Source organism: Lathamus discolor, chromosome 4 (assembly GCF_037157495.1).
Source record: "Lathamus discolor isolate bLatDis1 chromosome 4, bLatDis1.hap1, whole genome shotgun sequence".
Taxonomy (NCBI): domain Eukaryota; kingdom Metazoa; phylum Chordata; class Aves; order Psittaciformes; family Psittacidae; genus Lathamus; species Lathamus discolor.
Window position 1 is genome coordinate 4,067,061 of NC_088887.1, and position 26,560 is coordinate 4,093,620.

General features: G+C 37.9%; 2 protein-coding genes across 10 annotated transcripts in view; one reads left to right on the plus strand and one right to left on the minus strand.

Moving 5' to 3' along the window:
- ARL13B (ADP ribosylation factor like GTPase 13B) overlaps positions 1 to 26,560 on the plus strand; it is a 45,171-nt gene that overhangs the window by 14,208 nt on the left and 4,403 nt on the right. For 6 of the 9 annotated variants that reach the window (XM_065676032.1, XM_065676031.1, XM_065676033.1 and 3 more), the window contains exons 5-10: positions 18,735 to 18,840; positions 21,393 to 21,595; positions 22,374 to 22,470; positions 23,624 to 23,855; positions 24,321 to 24,437; positions 24,892 to 24,960. In XM_065676032.1, the coding sequence (XP_065532104.1) occupies positions 18,735 to 18,840; positions 21,393 to 21,595; positions 22,374 to 22,470; positions 23,624 to 23,855; positions 24,321 to 24,437; positions 24,892 to 24,960 (824 nt within the window). The remainder of the gene's footprint in view (positions 1 to 18,734; positions 18,841 to 21,392; positions 21,596 to 22,373; positions 22,471 to 23,623; positions 23,856 to 24,320; positions 24,438 to 24,891; positions 24,961 to 26,560) is intronic. The other 3 variants (XM_065676038.1, XM_065676035.1, XM_065676037.1) reach the window with 1 other exon arrangement.
- Positions 1,673 to 15,499, minus strand: STX19 (syntaxin 19). Its single transcript, XM_065676039.1, has 2 exons — positions 15,193 to 15,499; positions 1,673 to 5,324 (listed from the first exon to the last, which is right to left on the minus strand). The coding sequence occupies exon 2, from the start codon at positions 5,238 to 5,240 to the stop codon at positions 4,362 to 4,364; it is 879 nt and encodes a 292-aa protein (XP_065532111.1). The 5' UTR covers positions 5,241 to 5,324; positions 15,193 to 15,499; the 3' UTR covers positions 1,673 to 4,361.

Here is a 26,560-nt window from a genome sequence, read left to right on the forward strand (position 1 = left end):
CATATATAAAAGAAAAACTTGAAAAAGAAATTGCATTCCCTGTTAGGTAGATTAATGCTTACTGGAATGTTCACCCTGTTTTACTTGTAGAGTTCCTGGTATTCAGAACATTAGGCTTTGGATTAAGAAGAGTGCGATTGTTGAATGCTTCTAGAAAATTGGTTGTTCAATAGTAATTCCAAAAGGAAGTAAAGTACAATTTATATAACTGTACTAATGAATAAACGCATTCCCTAATATACTCACCTTTTCTTCCATACTATGACATCTGTCACTAGTTCCTGAAGTCTTACCATCTTTCTCCTTCTCTTCCCTTCCTCCATTCAGCATCTCATCTCTGGCTGAATAAGCACATGCTATGTCTGGTTATAGTGCAACAAGCACTCAGCTGTCTGTTGCCTTTGAGAACACGTGAAATGAATGAATTAAAACTAGTTTTAGTCTCTCTCTTCTAACAGTATGAATTTGATAGAGGTCAGCAGTTATTGTAGGAGCTAACTGTCCTTGCAAAAATGGTCTGAAAAAGTAGTGGGGGGAAAAAACCTTTCTCTACTCGGGTAGGCAGATTTTGATATGATATAATAGATAAAACATATCATAGAATCATAGAATGGTTAGGGTTGGAAAGGACCCGAAGATCATTCCAACCCCCCTGCCTTGAGCAGGGACACCACACACTAAACCGTGTCACCCAAGGCTCCATCCTACCTGGCCTTGAGCATTGCCAGGGATGGAGCATTTGCCACTTCTTTGGGCAGTCTGTTCCAGTGCCTCACCACCCTCACAGTAAAGAATTTCCTTATATGTAACCTGAACTTCCCCTGTGTAAGTTTAAACCCATTACCCCATGTCCTATTTCTACAGTCCCTGACAAAGAGTCCCTCTCCAGCATCCTTGTAGTCCCCCTTCAGATACTGGAAGGCTGCTATGAGGAACAGTACTTGTTACCAGTCTCCAGTTGGACATTGAGCCGCTGACCGCAGTTCCCTCCATGTGGCCATCCAGCCAATTCTTTATCCACCAGGAGGTCCATCCATCAAATTTATGTCTCTCCAGTTCAGAAACAAGGGTGTCATGCAGGAAATCGTGCTGAATCATGAAGTTCCTTCCTCTAAACATACTTTCTCCTCAAAGATTTAGAAAAGAAAATTACATATTCCTAATTTAGATAACTGTGTGCTTCTTCCTGTAAAAAGATAATGTTGTTTATAACTGTGAGGTCTGTTTCACTACAGTAAAAACATCTCTGATGGTAACATTTAAATAACCTTAAGGAAAAAAGTTGAAAATCTGTTTGGTAAATCTGTTTAGGGGGTGGTATTTTTGGTTTGTTTGGGTGGGGTTTTTCTTAATGTTATATTTTTCCCAGTATTTCAGTTATTTCTTTGACTAGAAATAGAACATTTCCCCAGCATGTTTTCCCTATTTTCCTTTACATCTGCCAAAACAAGCAACAGTCCTTTCTGAAAAGTACTGGGAATTAATGTCGCTTTACGTCACTGAGTGTTTGTAATCAATTTTATACTGTGAGTAGTATTAGCAAGATACTGCCATGAATTACCAAGGGTAGATGGGTCTCATTTCATAATGAAGAGCAGGATCTGTTACTAAAGAATATGAGATGTGCTCTTCATTACAGAGCAAAGTTGAGTTGAAGTCACTGGCCCTCTCTTTCTTTTGCCATCTTTTCTTCCATGCCAATTGATTGTATTACGGTAATGCCATAAGAAAAGTAAAAATGAGGACAACTCTTGCTCCTTGTCCCCCCTGGACAGAGGAGTGGATAGCAAGCCTGAGCGATATTCAGGGATAAGTGGAAGCTCAATAGCCTGGAGAGAGAATAGACTGAATTGTGCAATGTGGCATAAGATTGGTATGAGATACTATATTACAATAATATGGGAGTATAGGAGTTCTGGTGTTTTTCTATGTGATACTTGCTTCAAATTGAGTTGGTACTGTGGCATCTTAGTGTCTACCACAACCCATGGAGGTATCACAGTATCATTTTAAGACAGCTCTCCTAATGTGCTGATGATATTGGCTGACTCTTGGTACAAATCACTTAAAAATGTTAAACTTTATATTTAGCAATTGTTTTTACTGTTCTGTGTTGCTTCTTAATTCATGTTTGCTTTGCTCATGTAGGCCTTGTTTAACGCTAAGTGCTGAAGTAGGTTATCAATGTTATGTATGGGGGAATTGAGTTGTAGAAAGCAAGGGTTCGTGCAGTTCTTACGTTCATGGGTCAACTCTTCTGACAGCATACTCAAGACTTATAGAGGCAGAGAAGTTCAAACTTTGTTTTGTTTTTCTGTTGCCTTTTTCTTTTTACTTTCACATGAAATACGTTGTGAGAGGAAATAAAAATCCATGTGCTATGGCTGATATTTTTATGCCAGACAGATTGCTGGGTGGGTATTTTTTTTAGTAGAAAGCTGATTTCTACCTCTTGTTTTGGTGATGAGGGATTATGGATATTAGTATTTCACATTTCTGATTACAACTCTAGCAGCTCTGTGTTAATGTGTTTGCTTTTCTGTGTAACTATGGAACAAAAAAAACCCACCCAACTGCTGGAGAGTCATTTTAATGATTTCTACAAAATTTCTGCTGTTAACATTTTGAATGCTCAATATCCAATTCTCATGGTATTGCAAGTTGTAGTTAATACTATTTACTTTCAGTTAATGGTATCTCATATTAAGAAAAATCTTTCCACAAGTCTGTCTGGTTTTCTTTCTGTTCAGTTCTTCGGCAGTGTGTCGTGTATGTTTCTTTTCTGCCATTTCTAACCAATATACAGCTTAAAACTACATGGATTATTTACTTGTGTATGTACAGGCAGCTGCCTTCCTGAGTATTAGTGAAACTCAAGTTTTCTTCCAGGATTTAAAGTACAGCTTTTGTTTAACAAGACCAAGTTTACTTCAAAGAAACGTATCTGTTGTGTGAAGAAGAAGGGCTAGCCCAGGAACACATTTCTCTCTCAGATAAGGATGCTTGTGTGAACACTTCTGCACGGGGGATACTGGGCAAGCGGGTGATGTTGGTTGTATTTTAGTTTTCTCTTCTGTAACACTGACTGCAATAATCCTTCATAGACATACAGTAATGCCCTTCTGTTTAAGGGGCCAGGAGAGAAGGAAAGGGTTATGAATGTTTGTTTTTTTCTAGAAGGAAAAACAGGGAAAGAAGGGATGGTGTTTCTGTGTAATGCATATTTCTGTATTATATACATTTATATACACATAAATACATATACACATCTGAAAGGGCATATTGGCCACAGCAGCTTTTTTTGTCTGTATTGCTTATTGGCTAGTTTCTGCCCTTGGAACATAAAGGTAGCTTCCCTTACAGTTAAGGGAAATTATTTAATGGAATAGTATCAGTGCTGCCATTATCTGATTTTGTCATTACTGTGTAAAGAATCCTTTTCACTTTAATGTTTGGACCTCTGGTTGTACTTTGATAACATACAATAATTTCAGTTGAGATTTTAGGCTGCAATGGAAAGGATCCAGCTATTTACAAATATTGCAATGTGAAAATAATTCAGTAGTGCCTTTTGATAGTAGATGGACTTTTAATATATCTTTTTTACTAGATGCAGTTAAAGACATCTAGCGTCACTTAGCGTCTGGCAGAATTGCCGTGCTGTTTGCTCTGACTTCTCTGACTGTGCCTCTGATTGTGTCTTCGCGCAGCATAAAGGAGCTCAGAAATACATTCCTGGTTTGATGTTTGGGTTTATCGTGGTACGCTGTAGTTTTCTTTTCTTTTTGGAAATAACTTTTTTTGTCTCAGCTCCATTATTATTTTCTGTTAAATTGTGTTAGAGCACTATTTGTCATTTAGTTCCAAAAAGGATGGATTGCAGGGCAGAAACCTGCATGTGTAGAGTTTCAGATTCATGGAGCAAAAAAACCACCTTAGATTTGAACCAAGTAAATACAACCCCTAAAGTCCCTCAAGGTAATTAAAAATACTAATTATTATTTTGTAAAAGGTAACTAAACCATTATTATGAACCCTGGTTTTGAGTTTAACAATATCTTCAATGCTTTCCAAAAGCACAGGTAGTTTGTTGCCTCATTGTTCTAGTTTGGGCGGAAGAGCAAAAAGGTGGCGCTTGCGTCCTTTAATCTTTCACCCTAGTTCATACGTTTCTGTGAAAAAAATAGCATTCTTCCCATTCTTTTAAGTCCGTTTGGAAAAACAGATGCAGTTTTTCCTGAGAACACTATGGAAAGGGAAATGGGAAGAAAAATTAAGCAATCAAGGGATCCTGAGACTGCTTTGCAAGATCAGTTTACTAAATAGGAGCCATTCGTATTTCAAACAGTTTATTTCTTTCATCATTTGCAGCATGGACAACACCAGCAGCATAGCGCTTTGCAAGGGTTTCTTTTCCGATATTTGACTGCAAGCCCAAATTTTTCTTTAGATACTTGAGTGTATTCTTGAGTATTGTTCATACTGATTTCAATGTTGTTGATCATGGCCCCTTGCTCCTCCACCAGGACTGATATCTGGATAAAAAGTTCCTTTAAGTCTTTGACCTGGTTCTCCAGATTGACTAGTTCTTTGTGTCTCTGTTCAATCTCTGAAAGCTGAGCTTTGGTGATTTTGACTTCAGTGAGTAGGTTTTCATTGAAAATTTCCCATTTGCCTTGTTGGAGCATGTCATTGACTTCTTCCTCAGGTACTTCTTTACCAGCTACTTCAAGCTGACGAAGAATAAATCGCCTGCATTTCTCTTGCTTAGCAGTTATAGCATCATTGTATGCGAGCATAGCGTTTAGGTAACGCTGGGATAAGAAAGAATGCTGGGAAGCTAGAATTCTTACTGTGGCACGTGATGGCCCATGCTCACTCTCAGCTTTTTTCACTGTTTTTGACAGTTCATCCAAACTCTTTCGTATGTGCTCTGCTTGAATTTTTATTTCTCTTGCTATGTTAGATTCCTTTTTAAGAACACTGAATCTTCTCATTGAAGATACCAGGCTTTTTTGCTGTTGACTGAACTTATGGACTTCGTCCGCCAGATTATTTATGTCATTCTGAAGCTTCTGGATTTCATGCAAGTGCCTTTCAGTTATGGGCTCGTGTTCATAAATAATGGCCTGCTGTTCAAACTCCTCCTGCTCTTCTTCTTGTACAGTTGCACCATTGTTTTCTCCAGCTATCTGTAGTTCCTTAGCTCTCAGTTTGAGCTCTTGGAGGCGGTCTCTCATGGTTTTTGTGTTCAGAGTTTTTTTTACCCGCTTGCAATGCAGGGAGTTCACTCCACTATCTTCTTTTCTTTTTTCCTTGTTTCGCTGTAATCAAAAGTGTAACAGCAATCAATGTTAGCAGTTATATATATACATGTAAAGTAGTTTTGGAGAACAAAGCTACTTCCCTCTGCACTAAAGTACAGGAAAAGTAGAAATGAATTAGAAGCGGTAGGTATTCTGAACAAATGTACAAGATAGGTGGTGTCAGTATGCTCCACCATTTAACCCAGATTTGGTAGGACTCATTAACCTAAAGTTTTTAATTTCTTTTCAGATGGGTATGGTTTAACAGTCTTTCTTCAGCTTCTTCATTGTAGTGGTTTTTCCACACACAGTGATTTGCAGCGCAATCCCTTTTCCGTGGTATATTTGTGGTGTAGGGTCCAGCATTTAGAACAATGAGGAATATGGCACATGGGCATGACTTTTGCTTTGGAAGGAGGACAGAAGTAACTCAAATTCTCATTTTACTCTAATTCCTTATTTCATGAAAACTAATCAACTTTTAAATCTTTAAGGAAATAGAAGTGAATCTGCTGCTCCATTTTTGGATTCTCAGTAGGAAGCGTACACTTCAGCTTTTGAGGTTATAAGATAAACTATGTAATGAATCAGAGATCTGAGATGAGTAAACTATTTTAGCCTTTTAGTTTAGCCACACTGAAAAACCTTTCTGTATTTTTCCTTTCCTTCCCTTGCCTGGGGAGTTAAACTGATAGCAACTGAAGCAATTAACTCTACAGCAAGACAGAACAACAGACCTCTAATATCATTTAAGGACTAACAATTTAGCATGAAAATACTTTTTTATTTATGAAATGTACTTTGTGCACTTTAGTGGGATACAGTTCATTACTGTTTATTTAATAAAAAGTAGATTTAGTACTGTTTTCTATGCTAGCTGTTGTGCAAGCCTTTTTGGAGGTATAATTAAGAGAAAGATTCTACTGTGCATGCTTTAGAAAAGATCTGAGTTCAACTATCTTTAATTATAGCGAAGAAAGTATTTTCCTCAGACTCTACAGGAATGTCTTCCTTGGACTGTCGTCAAGAATGGAAAGTTTCAGTACAGAAATAAAACATCCAGGACTAGAAGATGATGGGGTCTTCTGGTTAAATGAAATATGTCTTTCAAAAGCCTGTTTATGCATAAACATTACACAGTACAGTAGTATCCTTTGGCTGTTTTCAGAGGTTTCAGGCAGTCTACTGGAATAGTAGTGGTTTATAGGTGCATTTCTTCTTAAATCTCAATTCTAAAGATTTATTACTTTTTTTTTTAAGTGAACAAATGCGGTATTCCTCTGTAGTATCCAAAAGGATGCATTTGTAATAACCACAAAGGATCAATCCAGTCACCTGTCAATATGCAAACAATATTGGTACATTTTAACAGCTTCAAATGATCCTGCTGTGGTATCTCTGCTCCCTTATGCACATTGAAAGTCCCTAAATAGACTTTTGCATAATGTAAGTCACAGAGTTGAACAGTGTGAACACGTCTTCTACAGACTTAAGTCTGGCTTAAGTCTGCAGGAGGGTTAGTTGAAAAACAAAACTTGAAGTGCTGCAGTGATAAATCAAGAGAGAGAATGTTGATGTTCCACCCCACCGTGGATTTCCCTTACTGCTTTCTTGTTATTTCATTAGTGCCTTAATATCTGAATGTGGTGTTTGTTGATTCACATAAGGGGAATTGATAAAGCCTGGAGGTCATTAGAAGTTACAGTAATGTACTGAGACTTGTGATCGGGAAAGTTTGCAAGTAATTTATGGGAAAACATTACATGCAACATGTGTTAGTTTTGTTACAGTAATTCCTCTTCATTGCCTAACTTGTGTGTCTCCTCTCAGCAGAAGTCAAGCAATTTCTTCAAGATAACATTCTTTAGCAGTGTTTCAGAGCTGCTTGGCACCACTGAGACTGCTATAGGGAAAGTTCAGGCTGGGGCATGTGAAAGGAACCAGGAGTGCTAAACGAGGCTTCAGAGAAGTGACCTGAAAATCTGTTTTTAGTATAGCCTAATGCATCTGTTGACCCATGGTACTTTAGCATAGCTTGACAAGCCTGTGATTAACAGCAAGTTCTAAGGGCATTATTAATGCTTATGATATGAGGTGGCAAGACTTTCTTGTATCTAAGAGGATGCAAGTAGTTACTGAAAAGCTCTAAAACATGCATGCAGTCATCCACTTACTCCTTCAGAACACAGTACGATTTCTCAAAAGCAATTTCCAATTTTCCATATGATTAATCTCCTATGGTTTAAAAGAAAGTTAAACACAAGCATATCAGGCTTCATCTTCAATTTGTGTATCCATTAACGATTGGCATTGACTTTTCAATGCTTTAGGTGCAATGGTGTTGAAATAGCTGTATTTCTTGGGGGGGGTTTTTTGCAGAGCTGAGAATAATTGCAGAGCTGCAAATATTCTCAAGTATCAAACTTGCAAAGAAGTAAGAACAAAACATTTAAAATTGCTCTTAACGGATTTTTTCCCCCCTTCTTTAAACATCAGTTTCACAAAAGAGTGGAATGTAAGCTCTTGAACCCTGGTTTCATACCTCACACCCTATCGCTCTTGCCTTCAAAACCTGCCTGAATGTGCTTGCCAATAAAAGTGGTTGATGATGCTGATAACAGACATGCATGCTGGTTTCAAGTAAATAAGGATGTCTTCATGACGAAGATAACCTTGGGAATTGTTGGCTTGAACTCCTGACTGTTCCACAACAAGCTCTGTTTGTATACTGAGTCCTTGTTGTTCTCCTACAGGTTTGTGTGTATATATAGGGGCACATCCTGTTGTTCTTTTGATTGAGATGAAAGATCTCCTTCCTTGAATTTTTTGTCAATAGAGGGAGAATATGCCTGTTCTTTTACAGCTGAGTAAGGGGAATATGTGCACCAAAAGCACTCCAGTGACATAGTGTGTCCCTTATATTCAATAAAACATTTTAAAGCATGATCCCTCTGAAGCAATGAAGTAGCACAGTCTAGCACATCTTTTTCTTCATCAAAGGCTGGAAAAATTGGGTTAAAACAGCTAAAAGAGTGACTGCAGTAGAGGCAAAGCAAATCAGTAGATGAGAAAGTATTAGCTTGTTAAACTGTAGCTTCAAATTATTGACTGCATGTAGAAATGGCCCTAAATGCTCTTACATATATAAATCTGAAGAGCACTGGTGAGGTTTGCCCATGTTTCTAACCATTCTTCAGTCATAAATAATTCTGTGTCATCTTTTATCTACTGATACTAAAACCGTATGTTTGGAGATGGATTCATAAGCTGATATCCAGTCTTTAGTAAAAGACAATCTGTAGAAATGGAGTTGTTCTAATAATATAGCTGCAATAACTTAGTCAAACTGGTGTGGCACTGTGTCTTCTCTGTCTGCGCTTAGAACCAATGTAAAGTTGAAAACATTCGAAGAACAGATGGGGCTACAGGATAGATTGGGGGAGGAGGTGGCAGGGGTAAGGAAGGGAAAGGAGGAAGAATCAGGCCCAATTTTTCTTAGTACCTAAGTTGTACTCAGAGTTCAAGGATTACGGATGGGCTTTTGTACATGTATCTGGGGAGAAGAAGTAGGAGCACCAAAGCAGCATTTCAGTTTGGCCACTCTGATAAAGTATGTCCTAAATTCAAAGATAATGAATTTGATGGAAATGGATATTTGTGTATTATCATCTTCTTCATTTTTTTAAGGGGGATCAGGGGTGGGGAAGGACAAAAAAAAAAAATCCCTAATCCAGCAAGTTTCAGGGTTCTTTTGCTTAGTTGCAAAACAGCCATATAGAATATGCTTCCACCTATCTAATGTATTAGTTGACTCAGTAAACAGGGAGCTTACATCCAAAAATGAGATTTGAGCTGCATTAAGTTAAAATGAATAAATGGGTATGTGAGGTAGGTAAGTTGATCATATGGAACTCTTGTTCATCATATGGAACTCTTGTTCGTCATATGGAACTCTTGTTACTGGTTGTAATAAGATGTAATGGCTTATTTTTTTGGCTTTGATGGTTTTATTTCCTTTCCATCTTCTGCCTTACCAAAAACTTCTGTTTATTCTGATTTCTGTAGTTTTATTTGTTATTTCTTGGTTATTCTGTTCCTTCATTAAAATGCCTGACACAAAAGGCTTTGTCAGTATTTGATCTTTGACGCAATTTGCATGCCTCCTGATGTTCATTTCAACATACTGCCATCCATCAGGAGAAGAGGACTTGCAGGGAATTAAGGGACAGAATTCTTTCTTTAAGAGCTCTTTGAGATACATGATCTGTGTTCTGCATCATACTCCTTTCTTTACCTCTGCTGAAATAGCTTGTTTTTTTTCCTTCTACAATTCCAACAAAAATAAGGGTCAGTTTGTTTTCTTGTTCCTTAGTTATGAGTCGATTAAGGGCACTGAGTAGAGGACACATCGAGGCAACATGTCGCAAAGGAATTTCAGGTTACAAGTTATTGTTGTTGTTGTTATTGTTTATTTATTATGATTATTGCTATCCATTTCCAGGCTGAAGTGAAGTTACATTATAGCTCTGTGTGGTGCCAACAAACCTGTGTAACTGTTATTTTGGAGCACAATGGCTCTGAGTAATGTTTGGAGTCATACTATGGTCTGGAAGGTGATTACTGCTTTAAGCGCCTTAAGTGTAGCAACAAAACATCAGTGATATTTAAGTTGCCTATAGTTAAATACTTACATTGCCTACATTTAAATGCCTACAGTTTAAGATACATAGTCTGTGGAAAAAACTAGTGCCTTGAGTTGAAATTTCAGTTGCTCCAAAGTGCTCTCTCGTGTGTTCTCACAAAAAAGGAGGAACTTGTTTGATGTCTTTTTGGAGGTTTGCCCTACTACCCACAAATGTATCTGCAGTAACTAAAGGCAGCAATCTTGCTATAGGAGGTGATGTTTATTTTCTCCTTTGTTTAAAAAGTTTCCTCTAACTTGAATACCTTGGAAGTAAACATGCTTAAACCAAGGATTATCACAGCAAGGTGGCTGATGAAAATATCCCCTCCAAGCATTTCTGTCTTGAGACGATAAGTCCTTGGGAAAACATATTTTAAAGTAGCTCTAAGTTCAAGTTTCTGTCTGTGGGAAGTGGGGGAGTGGTTGAACAGGACAATACCAAAGGCAAAGGGCTTGTCGTGGTTATGAGCCTAAGAAAAAGATGTCATTATATGTGGAAGGTAGCTAAATTGTATCAGAGTGTATACAATATGATAGTGCAAAATCAGTAACATTTTCATTACAGGGGACTTAAGTGCTAATGGGTGTATCATTCCTAATACTAGAAAATACTAACATGCAAAGATAATTTGTATTTGTCAGCCTTTTTCTCTGGGAAACAAATAACCTGTAGCACATTGCTTCTGGCATTTCCTACTATATAATATTGTAGAAATGGATCTGGATGCTTGTCCTCTTGAGACAATGTTACCCACCATAACTGCCATAAGGCTACCCAGTGTGTAGAAGCATGGAAATGCTGCTTTTGAAGCAAGGTAGCTTGGAAATTCTCCAAGTACTGTGAAATAGATCATGCCTGGTGGAAAAATGTTGATACAGAGTAAAAACATGAGATACCAATGGAATAAACCAGGTCTGAGTATCGTGTTCAAAAGATGGGTAAGAATGAGTCCAAAGTTGCTGGAAAAGTGTAACCAAATTGTGCTGCTGGAGTAAGCCCTCCAAGGGAGATGTAGAGGGGCAAAAGAGACCTTAGTGACTTAAAATAATTCAGATTTATTCTGATGGGTGTTTGGACAGAAACTGTAACACAGTCATGTTGTAGGAGATGTAGCTGTCTTGCATTGGTTGTGTGATATTCAGTGATATGAGAGAGAATGCTGAGAGAGAAGAGAAAGAAATAATACAGGGTATGAAGTTTAGCATTTTGAGTGGGAGAATACAGCAGGTTGCGAATCATCTGTATTAAAGCTTTTATACTTTAATTATCTCTACAACTGTTAGTACTTCTGTCAAATTCCAACTAGAAAAATGGGTAGGAGGTCGCTATTTTATTCTTTACAATGAGGGTGGTAAAATACTGGCATAGATTGCCCAGAGAGGTAGTAGATAATGCCATCCCTGGAGACATTCAAGGCCAGGCTGGATGTGGTTCTGGGCAACCTGATCTAGTTCAAGATGTCCCTGCTCATTGCAGGGCGTTGGACCAGACGAGCTTTGAAGGTCCTTTCCAGCCCAAACTGTTCTATAACTCTATTTGGTTCAAAGAACACAGTGAATGAGTGGCAAGTCTGAGACTGTTCCTTGAAGTTTTGGAACCTTTGTTGTGTATGTGTGACTGCAGATGTGGAAGACTTGAGGAAAAGCATCTACCACCATTTCCATGTCTACAGACAGCAATTCTCACGTTCCCTGCTGATACTTTGGTAATGGAACGTAATGAGTTCATACTTTCACACTGACATAAGTTCACAGTTATGATGAAGCATACTGCACTTACAAGTCTTGACTGACAAATCAGTGATCTCACTCTGCAAACCAGTTAGTCTGTAGATTATTCTCTGTAACTGGTAAGGGAATGGGGTATTGCTTGATTAAAAGCAAAACTGAAGAAATGTAATGTTTTGATGCTGGGGTTTTTACCTATTAAACCAGAGATTTACTGCCATTACTGCTTCTTAAAAGCCCTCAGAAATGAGCAGGAGAGAGAAGTAAATGTGTACATTGTAGAAGTACATAGAAGTAAATGTAGACATTGTAGATACCTATTTGTGCATTTCCAGCAAGAAGAATACTAGAAATTAGAACTTTCACTTAATTAGCTGGTTCAAATATGGTAGCTGCCTTTAGGTCATAGAAATAAAGAAAGAAAATTGTAATCTCCTTTGCCAAAAAGTCATATAATTAAGGTTTAGATATTGATGTATTTTAAAATGGTATTTGAAAATAAATTAAGAGCAAGAGAAAGGGCTGCAACAGGATAAAGGACATGTGGAATTCTTTCCATTCATTAGGATGTTTGAACTCCTAATTCACAACTTTTTATTGTTATAAATCAGTTTCAGGCTTTTTGTCTTCCTGACAGTAGAATTGCAGGCTCCAAATCTGTACTGTGCAACATCCTACTTTACATTCCCATTTCATGTCTGTCAGACCATATAGCTACATATCACAGCCTTGGACCTCACCTGTAGTAAACATAAGGATTTCCAGGCAGCTTTTTAAAAGGTATATCTTACAGGCAACTTTGAGTTACTTTAATGTTTGCCCGGGTATTGACAGATCAGGGTGAACTGAAGTACAAGAAAATAATTCATATTTACAATACTTTAAATCTTCTCCGAAAACATTGTCATTGCTTTTGGAATGACACATCCGGAAGCTGAACTTAATCTTGTTGATATGAGTTCAGGCATCTCTTTGGATGCAGCCTATTTGATCAGTGGGTATGATTAAACTAATAGTAGAGCAGAGTGTGTCAAAGAAACATGGTTTGGGTAGCAATGAATATAATTCAGACCTGAGGTGCGAATGAGGCCGCTTTACCAAAATGAAACAAATTATAATTGTTAACATTCCTGTGACCACTTCAAAAGGTAATGTGAGAATAAAGGTCCTCTGGAGTTGCCTAGAGATATTATAAACAGGATGAGGTTAGAATCTTATTTCTACCTATTCTGTTATTTAAATGGGACCTGGAGGAACTGTTCAGGGAAAAGGCTGAATTAGAGAAATGTCTCTCCTATCTCCCAGCAACTGCATGAAAGCAAGCTCTTAATTGACGTTTGCAGGCAGATAATCTTGTAGCACTTTATTCACCAGTTTTTCATTATAGCTTACCCTAATATTCAAAGGCTTGTTTTGCATAAGAATTGAAGGCATGAAAAGCAAATTAAAGAAATGAAATAAGCCAGCTTATTTAAGAAAAGAGGCTAGTGGCAATCAGTAAAACGTAACCGATGAGTTTATCACTGTTGTCGACAGTCTAAAAGGCACAGGGGCTTAGGCTACTGAAGAAGGCATGTAGTTTAGGGGGCTCAGAGCTTAATCTTATAATGCCTTATGGTCTCCATAGGAGGCCCAAAGCTCTTGGCTAGGTCTCCTATCTGCTTGCATGTTAAAAATGTCAAGAATTTTATTTTCTGTGACTTCCTTGCAAAGCAAAAGAACTGCCAGTAACTGAAGAGAAAAGAACAAACAAAACAGTCTGACAAACCACCATCTTCCTGTCTTTTTGTGGATCAGGAGTTTGACTTTCATGGATGTTAACGTAAGCAAAACATAGGCTTTCTTGCTATATCTGCTGGGACCTTGCTTCCCTAGGACATAACATCCTACTAATTGCTGTCCACAGGATTGCCCAAGAGAAAAGGTAATAGGTGGGAGGTGAAATTTGTGAGGGAGAAAGAGCTAAACCAGCATTTTGAAATAGAAGACCGACAGTAGACTGAAGAACATGGCATTGTTCTTCCGATTGCGTTGACTGCCGTTAAATTCAAAGGTGCCCTCTCTTTGTTTTCCCAGCAATGCTAATTCAGTCCCTCAAAGCTATGGCTTCTTGGAGTAGCCTTAAAGATGAATACACTTGATCTCAGATAAATAATTCTCATTAAGCACACATTTTCCTAAAGTTGCTTTTAATCATGTTGATAGTTCTGATACTGTAATATTTTAACTTCAGGGATGCTTTGCTTTTCATTTATTCTCATGGCCACCATACAGGTTTGACCCCGAACTATGGGTTTGTGATAGCCAGCTCTTATTAAACAACCCCAAAAGCAGCATCTCTGAGACACTGTTAACCCTCTCTCCCCAGCACTGCGTACCCTCGGCAGTATTTAGAGTTCAGTGTTATGTTACCGTATGAGAATCCCACACAAGTGGACAGAAATGTGTAAGTTGGAAAGTAACTGTTTAAAAAACCACTCCTAATCTGCAAAGCAGGAAAACAAACACACGCTTGTGGGCATACCCTCACACAAAATACCTTCTTCCCAAACAAACCCTGCCTGTAACATTTCTTGGATTTTTGATGGAAGCTGAGATACAAATGTGTCCGTTTTACATTGGATTTTTTTTTGTCACCAAATCTTTTGGTTTGTAAAGTAGATTTAAATGCTGATTTATTGTTTTTTTGTTTTTTTTTTTTCCCCTAGTATTTCCTCTTTGCTCAGTAATTTATGTTTTAGAAACAGGTCAAGGAACACGCATAGTTTGCATTCAGACTTTGTTTTTCTCTGGCATGTCTTCTGGCTTTGGAGAGAAATATTGTTGCTGAACTGTAGATGTCAGTTGTGCCAATGCACACATACACTCCCTTTCCACAATGTTTCCCATGGCTCTTAACAAAAGCTCTCTAGTTGCTTAAAAAAATCCCACTCGATATAAAAGCAGTTGGTGCCTACCTTTGCTTTATTTCTGGTGTAAAGTAAGTTTGTTACACTAAAAAGGTTCCAGATATACTTTATCTGAGATTGAAATAAACCAAGCATGATTTTATATGTGAAAGCTTCTTACTCAGCAAACTTAATGTGATCAACTAACAGACACTCTCCTGCGCTTTCAAGTGTGTTTCGATATATACTGCCTACAGTTTTTTAAACATGAAAAATTGCTATATATGAAGTTCTACTGACTCGGAAAATTAAAATCAAGGTCTTTCCTTTAGGATAACTCACACGTATTCCCTAAAGGAGAAAGTCTGATGCATAAAACTTGACTCAAAACCTAGCATTCCTGTGCATGAGCAGCAGAGCTCTGAGACTATATTCACTCCGAGAACTACTCGGTTCTTTGCATGGTAGACATCCATTATTTGTTTGTCTTGACACTTAGGCACATCTGCATTCTAAACCACACACTACACAGTCTGTTTCTGATACTTGCAACTTTATAAACATTAAGTAAAAGAAAAGTCCTTACCTTTTAATCCTGTGCTGGTGGCTTTCTGGTTTATCCTTTACAGAGGAACTCCTGAGGTTAAACTTCAGTATAATCTGAAAAACATTGTTTTGAATGTTTGCCTAAGCAATGCGTCTAGAGTGGCATTCCATTAAGTATTTTCTGCATGCCTTCCGCTTCTAGCTCTTTATATAGTTGTCCAAGGGTTCATCTTCAGCAGCAGTGGTGCGAGAGAAACTGACTTCTGCAACTGCACTAGACAGGCAAATTGATTACTTTCTACTTGGGGAATCTGGTTCTGCCTGTTTGAAACCCAGCCTTGCTGAGAGGCGGATCACTCCTGGAGCTGCCCAGTAGCAGGAAGTGTCTAGGAGCAGCTCCCTAGATAGACGCCTTGTAAGCTGGAAGTGGAGCACTGCCTACTTGTGAAGGACAAGTGTAAGGGCAGGGATTGCTTTCTTCCACACTAAAGCATGAAGGGGAAAGGAAGCAAGGGTGGGTCATGGATGTATTAATGCATTTACTTGAAAAGGTAAAAAAACCAGTAGCAAAACGCCTTTTGTCATAGTACCTTCAAATTACTTAAACACCATTTATACGTTAGACCTAAAGGCTGAAGTGGGCAGTGGTGTACAGCAGGAAATGTATGACCTGTGCAAAACATAAGGTGGAGACAGCTATTTGGGTATGCTGCTTTCGCAGATACAGCACCTCAGCTGTTACATGTTTTAATTCAGTCAGTATTACAACAGGATTGCTGTGTAGAAAATGGAAGCTAATTGACCGAAAAAGCAAACCTTACACCTTTCAAGGTATTAGACGTTAAAAATCAGCAGCTACTGCGCGTCGTAGGACACCGGTGTCAGATTCTCGGTGAGCTATGCAGTTTACCAGCGTTTCATTCTGCTTCAGCTGTGCTTTGTACAATATGCAGTGCAATAACACAGTAAATAATGCAGTTATTGAATCTTCAGCTGAGAAGGGAATAGGCCGTGGCAACAGTGTTCAGAAGTATGTTCTTCAATTAGACCTAGGTGGATTGGCAGCACTGCAGAAGAATCATTTTTGAAACCAAGGGGCAGTGCCATAGGATTTTCAGACTGTAACAGAGGTGGTTATATGGGAAACAAAGAGTGGAGATAATTGTTTCCAATCTTTTAATTACTTTCCATAGTTTTCTTGAATTTCATTTCAGTTTTTCCCTGGTGTAGCTTTGGCCCTATTTCATAGCTAAGTGCTGAGAAGATATTACTTGTTGTAGCTGGTTGGTGAGAAGGGGTAGTGCCAGAGTATCATAAGCACATTGAAAGTGTCATAGGTTCTATATATGCATTGAACAACAGTTAAGGAATCTGTGCACTGAATCATACAAAGTATTGTAGAAGCACTCTTTTTGTTGAGACGTGGGAATGAAGTATCAAAGAAGGGGTGGCTAGGAGAGCCATTTGAGTTAATAATGATGACCTGAGATTTCAGAATAAAGGCTGTGATGTCTGGCTTCAAAACCATCTGCTATTGTGTTCATAGAAGCCAAATATTTGTGATTTTATCCAGAAAGTTATCATGTAATGGAAGGGTTGCTACATTTCACAACATTTGTCTATTGGAATTCCCTTATTAGAGAGAGGCAAGTGTGATTTTCAGATCCCCTAATGCTATGCAATACTCCTTTCTACAGCTTTTGCACTTAGCTTGGGTTATTACTGTTGTAGAAGGTGCAAAGTAAGATTGCATTGTACGCTTATATTCCAAAATGGTGTACACTGGTTAGAGGCAAACAGTACAAGTTTTCATGGTGAAAAATAGTAACTTCAAACAGGAGTAGTCTGTTGCTTGTAAAATGTCATTTAATATCTTTTCATAGTCTCTAGAGTTTTACCATACTCACTTTTAATTAAAAGCAGGTAAGAGGAGAGGAAAGGCTATATGTCCTATTGTCCCAAAGAGGTTTTATGGAGGAAGGGAGCAACTGGTTTTTGACTTGACCTCTCAGACCCTCAAGGAACAGGAAATACTTCCTATATGTGGGGTTTTTTTTCAGTCATTTTTGTCTGTTTAAAATATATTGTTTGGATTTCTATCTGAATTTCTCCATTTGTTAGTAAAATTTGCTTGTAAGTGAACTCTGAAAATCATTGACCAACGTGACTGCAAGTTTATTTGGTTAAGTTTCTTCTTAGAGAATACATCTGCTTGGCTAACGCATTCCTAAATACTTACGTAAACTTAACCTTATTAATCCCTCCTACCTTCTTCAGTGTTGACCAGTTTAAATCTGTTTTAATCAAGAAATTGAGGTCTTGAGGACAATGAAGTCCTGTGAGTTTCATGTAAACAATTACTTGGATGGCTGAGAAAAACCCCCATAAGGGAAAAGGTTTTCCCTCTCTGTGAGGGGTGGTTCCATACAGGTGTTAGAGGTTACTCTTGCTTTTTTGTACATGTAGTTTGTCACGTACCTTTTAGGGCATTAGATCAGAAGCTTTTCCCATTTCATTTAATATAGAGAGGAGTTTTCAGTGGAGCATTAAGTTAGCCTTGATAAAAGGAAGTAACTTTCATTTCTGTGGTTAGAACATGGTATCACCAAGAGTTTGTGGAAGTGAAGAACTTAAGCATTCGGGATGTTTATAATTGTAGGCAGCCCTTTTATCTCTGTAGTAGTTATTGATAAGGGTGTTGAAAGAACTATAATAGCCTCTGCTTCAGGGTGTATGTCCATATTAAAGTGTGAAATAATGACTAACGTTCTTTGAGTGGTAAAAAAGATCTGGTTTGTGCCTTTTCCAAAAATACGCTGGTTTTGGTGGTGGTGTTGGATGCAGTTACAGAATATATGGGAAAAAGAGTGATCAACAGTCCCCCCAGAACTTAAGATGTTTATCCTCTCGAGTCTTCTTTGTCACCTTATCTATAAGAAATAAGACAATGATGGCACTTCATCTTACAGGGTGCTTATTTTGTAAGCTGTTTTTCATTCACCTCTTTTTTTTCTTGCTTCCCTCTATTTAATAATAAATAATAAAGTATGTTTTCAAGAGCCATTCGTGCAAGCTCCTCCCTCTGCGCTTTGTTTTACTTGTGAAGAGCAGGTTCAAATCACTGCACATTACATATCAAATTGTTTGGCATCAGAGAGAAATTCTGGATAGGCAGAGCCAAGATGATCATGAAGCAGTATTGTGGGGGTGGAAATGTGCATGGTTTGGGAAGTTGCGAAGTTGGGTACTTTGATCTACAGACTACAGCACATTGTCCTGTGTAGCTTTAGATGTAGAACGGTGTAGTCTTTTAGATCCATCTTCTTAGGTGTAAAATATAATTCCTTTGTCTCTTAATAATTAAGTATCTTTTAGTTAATGTTGGTATCAGCTGAAAATAGTGCATGGACTAACCTGTTTATTAAGTACAAGGAAGAATTAAGAATTAAATCTGAAACAAGGCATTTTCTCATTACTTTCTCCTTCTTCCCCTGCATGCTTTTGTCAAAAACTTAGCTATTGGAGATCTGGGAATCTTTTTCGTGTCAGGGTGCAAAGTGTTTCTTTTGATCTTTTCCTTAGGTTGGCAAATAAGCAGGACAGAGAAGGAGCTCTGTCAGAAGCAGATGTAATCGAGTCCTTATCTCTGGAAAAGCTTGTCAATGAACACAAGTGTCTATGTCAAATTGTAAGTATATTTTAAGATTATTTGTTTTCTAATATGTATGTACATCTTGCAATAAGGTAGGAGAATATGCCACAGAGCATAAAACTTAAACTAAAACCCTGCAATCCCGGCAAAGATACACTACATATATCTGCTCTGCAGGCAATTCTCTGCTCACCTTGTTGCTCTGCTTCTGGATCTGTTGAAGAAATCTTTAGGACAGGGATCCTAAAAGTGTACCTGCTGGTCCATTTTGAAACCATGTAAGAATAATTAGTTATTGATGTGGTTTCAAACTTCTTTAATTGGACAAAAAAGTTTAGTATTCCCCCTCTTTAAAAAGAAGCAGGGGATGGAATTTGCCTATGTTGGCATTCAGGAAGGATCACTGTTCAGATATGATATGTGTCTCATTTTCATAGCTAAAACCATCATTTAGTCTGAGTCACCATCTGGCAAACACTACAAGCTTAATCTGATACCAAGGGCATCTAATTCCCAGCGCAATAGTCACCGAAGAACAGTGGTAGAGCTAGTTGCTCTGTATTTGTCCTAAAATAGCTACGTTCCAGATGTTGTGTTCACAGTCATGTTGGAAAAAAAACCCCAGACTAATAACAAAGGGATGGGAGGATCTGTATGAAAGCTACTTAATATTGGTCAATATTTCAAATAATTTGTGTGAATTCTTAGTCCCTGAGGTTTTCTTTAAGCCTTTCTTTTAACGAACCAGTTTCTTAGTAGTTACTTGTTGGCTTTCCTTTAATGATCTTCTTCTAATGGCAATAAGGAACATTTTAAGAGATAACGAGAGTTTTGCTGTTATTAATCAAAATGAGAAGGCAGTTTTGCAAAACTATTCCTGGTATTAGGGTTTTAACATTTTAAAAATACTTTTAATTCCTTAAGGAGAGTTGCAGAATTCATAGGGTAATGCATATTGCTATTATTTTCTCTAGAAAGCTGAGTTACAGCAGGGCACAGCTATGTTAATTATGTCATAACGCTCTCAGTGCTTTTCCTCAGTCAGTGGCCTTTGCGTTATGCTCATGTAGCTGTCACAAAAACAGAACTTGTGAGTTTGCCTTTATTTTTCCAAGGGACTTCTGTGACACTATTATTTTCTGGCAAAGCATTATCCATATAAAAGACCCAAAAGATTCTTGTGTGCTTCCCAGTACTTAGATTTTCTTAATTTATTACGTGTTCCAGTGAAATGCTGTTCTTGTTCTCCATTTATATCTTGGGTGTAATCAACAAAGAAACTAGATCACATGCTCTAAGTCATTTTAGCTGAAAGCAGCTGACAGTCTTACATACTAAAATGGGCAGCTTCTTTACTAGGCACATTAAAGGTAAAAGTGGCCCCAAGTTATTTCAGTACGATGACTCGTGGGGTGAATTTAAACAGGGGAGTTGTGAACGAAGATTGAAATAAAATTAGGTAAGGACCAAAAACCCCTTAGGTTTTTTTTCTTATTCTTTTAATCAGTTTTCTTCCAGATCTTTCCATTTCCCCCACCAAATATTAAACCATGAGTATCACGACAATGGTTTTACTCCGATCACGATGCATAATATTTTGCTTAACCCCTGTCCACCATACCTGTTCTGATCTAAAAAACCTGAATTGGTGTCACAGCTTTTCTGAGCCATTCACACTGGATTTTACTTATCCCCTGGGTGCCTATGAACAAGTTGAAGATTTCTTTCATGAGCTGAAGCTGAGCTGATTCTCTTGCATCTCATTTTTTCCATTTTACTAGATAAATATAACATGGACTATTTATAAATGAGCAGCAAAACAGAACATACATATTTGGGGTTGATAAATTATATATCTAAATAGATGCATTGATGTAGATGTGTAGGGAACCAGGTGTGAAAATATGCATATATATATATATATACGCATAGCATGTGTATATGTAACAGCTATGTGTATATGTAACAAGTATATATGTATAGAATCATAGAATAGTTAGGGTTGGAAAGGACCTCAAGATCATCCAGTTCCACCCCCCTGCCATGGGCAGGGACACCTCACACTAAACCATCCCACCCAAGGCTCTGTCCAACCTGGCCTTGAACACCACCAGGGATGGAGCACTCACAGTGTCCCTGGGCAACCCATTCCAGTGCCTCACCACCCTAACAGGAAAGAATTTCCTCTTTATATCCAATCTAAACTTCCCCTCTTGAAGTTTTAACCCATTACCCCTTGTCCTGTCACTACAGCCCCTAATGAAGAGTCCCTCCCCAGCATCCCTGTAGGCCCCCTTCAGGTACTGGAAGGCTGCTCTGAGATCTAGAGATAGACATGCAAACATTTGTGTGTGCAGTATTCTAGTATTTTTGACATGAGACTGGAAAGAATGGAAATTGGTGGAACTAATGTGATTTGTGTCGTGGCAAAAGTAAGCACCTAAACTTAGAATCCCTAAACACAAATTCATTTCCCATGCTTCTCAGTGTTTTGCAAGCTTCACAGTCATCTGATTTCTTGGTTTATAATCAAGGAGTGCGATCGGAACTGCAAATGATTTTCTTCTCCTTTCCTTATATTTTTACAGGAACCTTGCTCAGCCATCATGGGCTGTGGGAAAAAAATAGATAAATCAATCAAAAAGGGTTTATATTGGCTTCTACATATCATAGCAAAAGATTTTGATGCCTTAAATGAGCGCATCCAAAGAGACACTACAGAACAAAAAGCATATGAAGAACAAAAGAAACTAGAAAGAGCTGAGCGAGTGAGAAGGATACGAGAAGAAAGGTATTCTCTGTGCAGTTTCTCCTACCTCCCCTTCCTCCCTTTCTCTAAGATACTTGATTCATTCCTGTGCATAGAGCTTATGGGAACCAAGCTGTCAAGGATTTAAAGCTTACTGAGCATACTGGGTTTTTCTAGCAAATACGATTCCCTATCTGTTACTACATAAACTGAACAGCCTGGTACAAGTTCTCCTTTCTGCTTTTTAGAATCTAGAACTATGAGAAATTATGGAGGTGTTTTAAGAACAGAATAATAGGTTTTAAGTCTGGTTTCCCACCACATAGATTTGAACATGAAATCCAAATCAAAAATACCCCAAACAACTGAAAACCTTGAAACAATTGTTATTAAAGATTACTAGTGTGAAAATTTCACCATAGTGTTGAACAATCAAAACCTTCCACTTACAGATGTATTCTCTCACCTATCTTGTCCTAAGCAACTGCTGCTACTTCCTGAAGTGCCGATTGAGCATTCTGGCACATGGCAGCGTGTGTTTCTACCTCTGCTGTAACACATACTCGTGCTTTATTGATGTTAGCCCCTGGTTAGCCTGCCATTGTGATTTCTGTAGAATGCTTTTCACAATACAGAAGCATGTTGTAAAAATCAGCTGGCATAAATTGGAGGGTGAGTTAGATGACCTAAGAAGTATGTAAACCAGCCTGGCTTCTTCATAATTCTTTGTTCATCTCCCCTTTTCCTCCCCACGCCTGCCCAAAAAAAAACCCCAAAACACTCAAATGACAACAACATAAACCCAAAAACAACAATAAAGGGAAAGAGAAGAAGGAAGAAGTGTACCTGATGAGGAAGACCCCGAGCCTGGGAACTCTCAAAACCCATTCCAGCCTATATCTGCTGTAATCTCTGAGGTATGAGAATATGTGGAAATCTGGATCGGTTTAGACCTACCACTAACAAATGTCTGAGAGGTAATGACAAAAATAGTTCACTTAAAAGAATTGTTCTCAGTTTGTATGCACAGCGTTCGTTTCTTTATTTTCTCAGTCTCGGCAGTCTTGTTTTATGTGCGTTGAATCAATGCTTTCATGTTAAGAAAATCCCCTGTTACTGATTTGGTGACAAAAAGTTTTGTAAGCACGGTAAGAGAAAGGTATTGTAAACAGCTGACTGAACATGTTTCCTAATTAATAGATATTCAGGGGTGGAAAGTATTCGAGGTCTATTAGTTTCTTGGAAAGTGTTTTAGTGATGTAGTGGGTTGTATAAAATCTCCCTGACTACTTCTACTATTTAGATTTCTGAGCATAACCTGGTTTCTGTTGAAAAGTGAGACAATTGAGACGTTTTCTTAGCTCTGACACATGAAAAAGTATGTTAATATACAAAGTGTCTTTAATAGGTGTTTCTGGGGTCAGGAAGTTCTTCTTTACCACACTGTATTTTATTCCGTTGACTTGAGATAACATAATCTCAAGAAACACATAAACTCTCAGGAATTTTTCCAGTCAGTAGTTCAAACATTTGCTTCTCTCGAGGACAAAAGCGACCATATCCATGTATCTTGTAAAGTCAGCTACATGCACAGTAATACAATTTATAGCAACGTACAGCGTAAGAAAAGAAGGGTATAGCTGCAAGTATTGTAGAGACATTGATTCAGTGATGCTGAAGCTGTGAAACAGCTTATCATTGAGTCTGTGTGACACGGTTGGTGTTTGTCCAAATCATGGTAGCAATTTCTGCATACTTAAGCTCTGTGCATGTATATTTTGTCTTAACTAATGCCATAATCCAACACGTCACTAAAAGAGGAAGAAATTATGAGGCTTCTAACCTTCTGCTCAGGAACGTTGATGTCTTTTACATAGCTAGCTTATTTTGTCTTGTCATTTGACCAAAAGGAAAGCAGGAAAACAGTCTATAAACCTAAAGATAATTTCTTTTCCTGCTAATATTTTGTCTGTTTTTAGATGTGGGACAGAACAGAAAAATACTTTAGGACTATTTTGATTTTTTAAGTAGTCTTCCTGTTGTTGAAAAGATTCTTATGCTTTTTGTTAGAATGAAAAGCAAATTGAAAAGGACAAGAAGCGGCAGAGGTTGGAGACTGACAAGGCTACAACTGTCCTGAAATCTCAAACAGAACAGGAGCAAATGGATGGCCATCACTTATCAAGTAGCAGTAGCCAAAACACAAATGATAGTAGATTAGAAGCGTGCAATTCTACAACTGCACAGCTTTTGCAGCATGAAGAAGAGAACGAGCAGCAAGCCTCAGAATGCCTTGACTCAGGTGAACTGCTTCCTTTTAAAGTGTCATTTAATGTTATTTTTCATATAGTTCCTCCATCTGTCTGTATTATTTTTCACGATGCCATACATCAGTTTAATCTATTGAAAACAAAAATACACTATTAGATTATTGTATTGGAAAATCTGCTTTGAAAAAGCGCATGGTTGTTGGTGTGACTGATAACTGTAGCTGAAACTAGGTTCATTTTCATCATGATCAACTATGTGGTCCACTTTCCATCAATACCAAGATGATTCAAATTTCTTTATGGAAGCAGAGAGTTTGCATACATTTTATGCTTACAATTTATTTTCTATAACAAAATGTTGTATAAATTGTATATTTGGTGTATAAGTGTGGACTGAAAATGCTGATGTATCTCATCGCAACTACTGGATTAGATGATCTACGATATTCTGTGAATATAATTTGTGGTATGTAATGCTTTATTTCTGTTTGGTACAGATAGCAGCAAGAAAAAAAGTAAAAAACCAAAATTAAAAAGGGGCCACAGAGTAGAACCTGTTAATACAGAGGACGCTGTTCCCAAAAATCCTACACCACCACCAGCTCTTCCACCAGGTAAGTATACTAACAAACAATAATCAGTGTCTCAGTTTGTGGTTATTAATCCTTTCAAATACTCACAAGTGCATGATGCAACTGGAATGGTCTTCAGAGATACCTTACTCTGTAGGAAATTTTTGATTCAGTTTTCCACTTCATGGTATAGACTTTCAGCAATATTGGTTTGATTTACTCTATGGAGGAAGATGTTGTTATTTTCACAGTAAAAAAAAAAGTCAGAAACATGACTACTCACTGATGAAAAAGTGATTAAAAATATCAGTATTTTAAGGGTAAATCAGTTTATTTTTAAAGTATTTAATCTATTCTATTCTATTCTCTGCAATATATGTCATACTTCTGGAATTTCTAAATGCTTTCATTTCTCCCAAAGAGAACTGGCTTCCGTACATTTTGTCAAAATCAAGTGCAGTCATGCCATGTTTTGACTGTCTTTGTTTTCCTTTAGTTGGCTGGGGAACTCCCAAACTTAATAGACTTCGAAAACTTGAGCCTCTTGGTGAAACACATCATGCTGGTAATTGAAAATATTTTGGGTTTTGTACCTTTTTGAAGCATTTTCCATTATTTATTCACTTCTACGTTAATTTCATTCTTCATCTCTTTTTTTTTTTTATATTTATTTCTTAATGCCAATTTTCACTGACCAAAAGCTAACCTTTTTGCTTAGTAGAAAGCATCTTTTTGATTTTTCAAGTCTTATTTATTTTTTTTACTAAAAAGGGGTTAGTTAGTTATCTCATAAAGATTCACATATAGAGTTTAAAGCAGCACAGGCAGCAGAACCTATTAATGACCTGAAGTGATTTGCACAGCAGCATTTACCTAATGTTGTAATGTGCCATATAGCAAAAAGCAACAGGGCCAGTCACTTTGAGTCCAGACACACATTACATTCAAAATGAAAATTTCAATGTATATTTCCATTGTCCTTATGTAGGCAGTTCATCGTTATCTGATGCAATGAGGACAGGAGTTGGGTTACCTGGATACTGGAAAAAGTGTGCGACACTGCAGACAGACCTAAGCAGAACTGCAGAGGTGAAGCAGGGCTTATTAATTTGGCATCCATAGTGGCTTGTCTACATCCAGGCTGATCCTGCACTAAGCTGCCTGTTTGTTTCCATGCTGATCTCATCTGGAAGTGCTAATCACTTCACAGTGCTGAACCCAAATGTGCTCCATGTATTTCTGTAGTTCTTTGAAACATAGCCCCACATCCAGATGAATTTGCTGTGTGTAAACTGACTCCTTGTGTTGCCTCTTGAGATAGTCCAAAATTTCTTCTACCCAACACTGTGGTTTCCACATGATTTTAAAAGCGTAGTCTGTAAGAATTTTGTCGTCGATTTGGGGGTGTTTTCTTGAGAGAAGGAAGGATAAAGACATGTGGGCATCTCTGAATTAAATGCATTATGATAGCTAGGCCAAAAGAGGGACTGCAATCCCAGCTATGAGGAAAAGCCCAGCATGAACTTGATGGCGAAAGTAACGAGACTTCCAGCCGAAAACTAGGTTGTTGGTCTGCCAGGGCAGGTGTTAGTGATAAAGCTTGGAACCTGCTGCTTTACCTGAAGAGGCAGTGTCCTTGAAAGTTCACAAACTGGTAGGAGAAATAAGTTTAAGAACTGGAAATGTTAAGGTGTAGTAGGCGGAGACACGATTTCTCTCTTCAATAATGACTATTTTCTGGTTTTGGAAGACCATGTAACAGATTTTTGTGTGGTCATTGTTTTTTGTATGCTCATATTCCATCTTTTTCTCATTTTTGAATGATAATTTCTTTGTTTTATTTTTATTCTTCGAATTTTGAAAAGCCAAGTGAATATGGAGGCATCTGGAGGAATATGAGAGGAGGGTAACCAAACTAAAGTAATGAGAACACTTACACAAGTTGAATAAATAGAACATTAATTGAGGAACTCACAGAGAAAGGAGCTCAGTGTGGCTGTAGTGACCCTTGAGTTTGATTCTGGCTTGAATTGATTGCACTACTATCATGTAGTACAGCACCATGTGGACATAACTGCTAAAGTTCTGAAGTAGCAGAATATGGAGTTTCTCTGCCGAAGAATCAAAAGATGCCTAAGGGGGAGTTAAGATCTCTAAACCCCAGA

What these genes read in the sequence shown, in the direction of transcription:
- STX19 (XM_065676039.1), bottom strand. Translation starts at nt 5,240, where the DNA reads ATGAGAGACCGCCTCCAAGAGCTCAAACTGAGAGCTAAGGAACTACAG.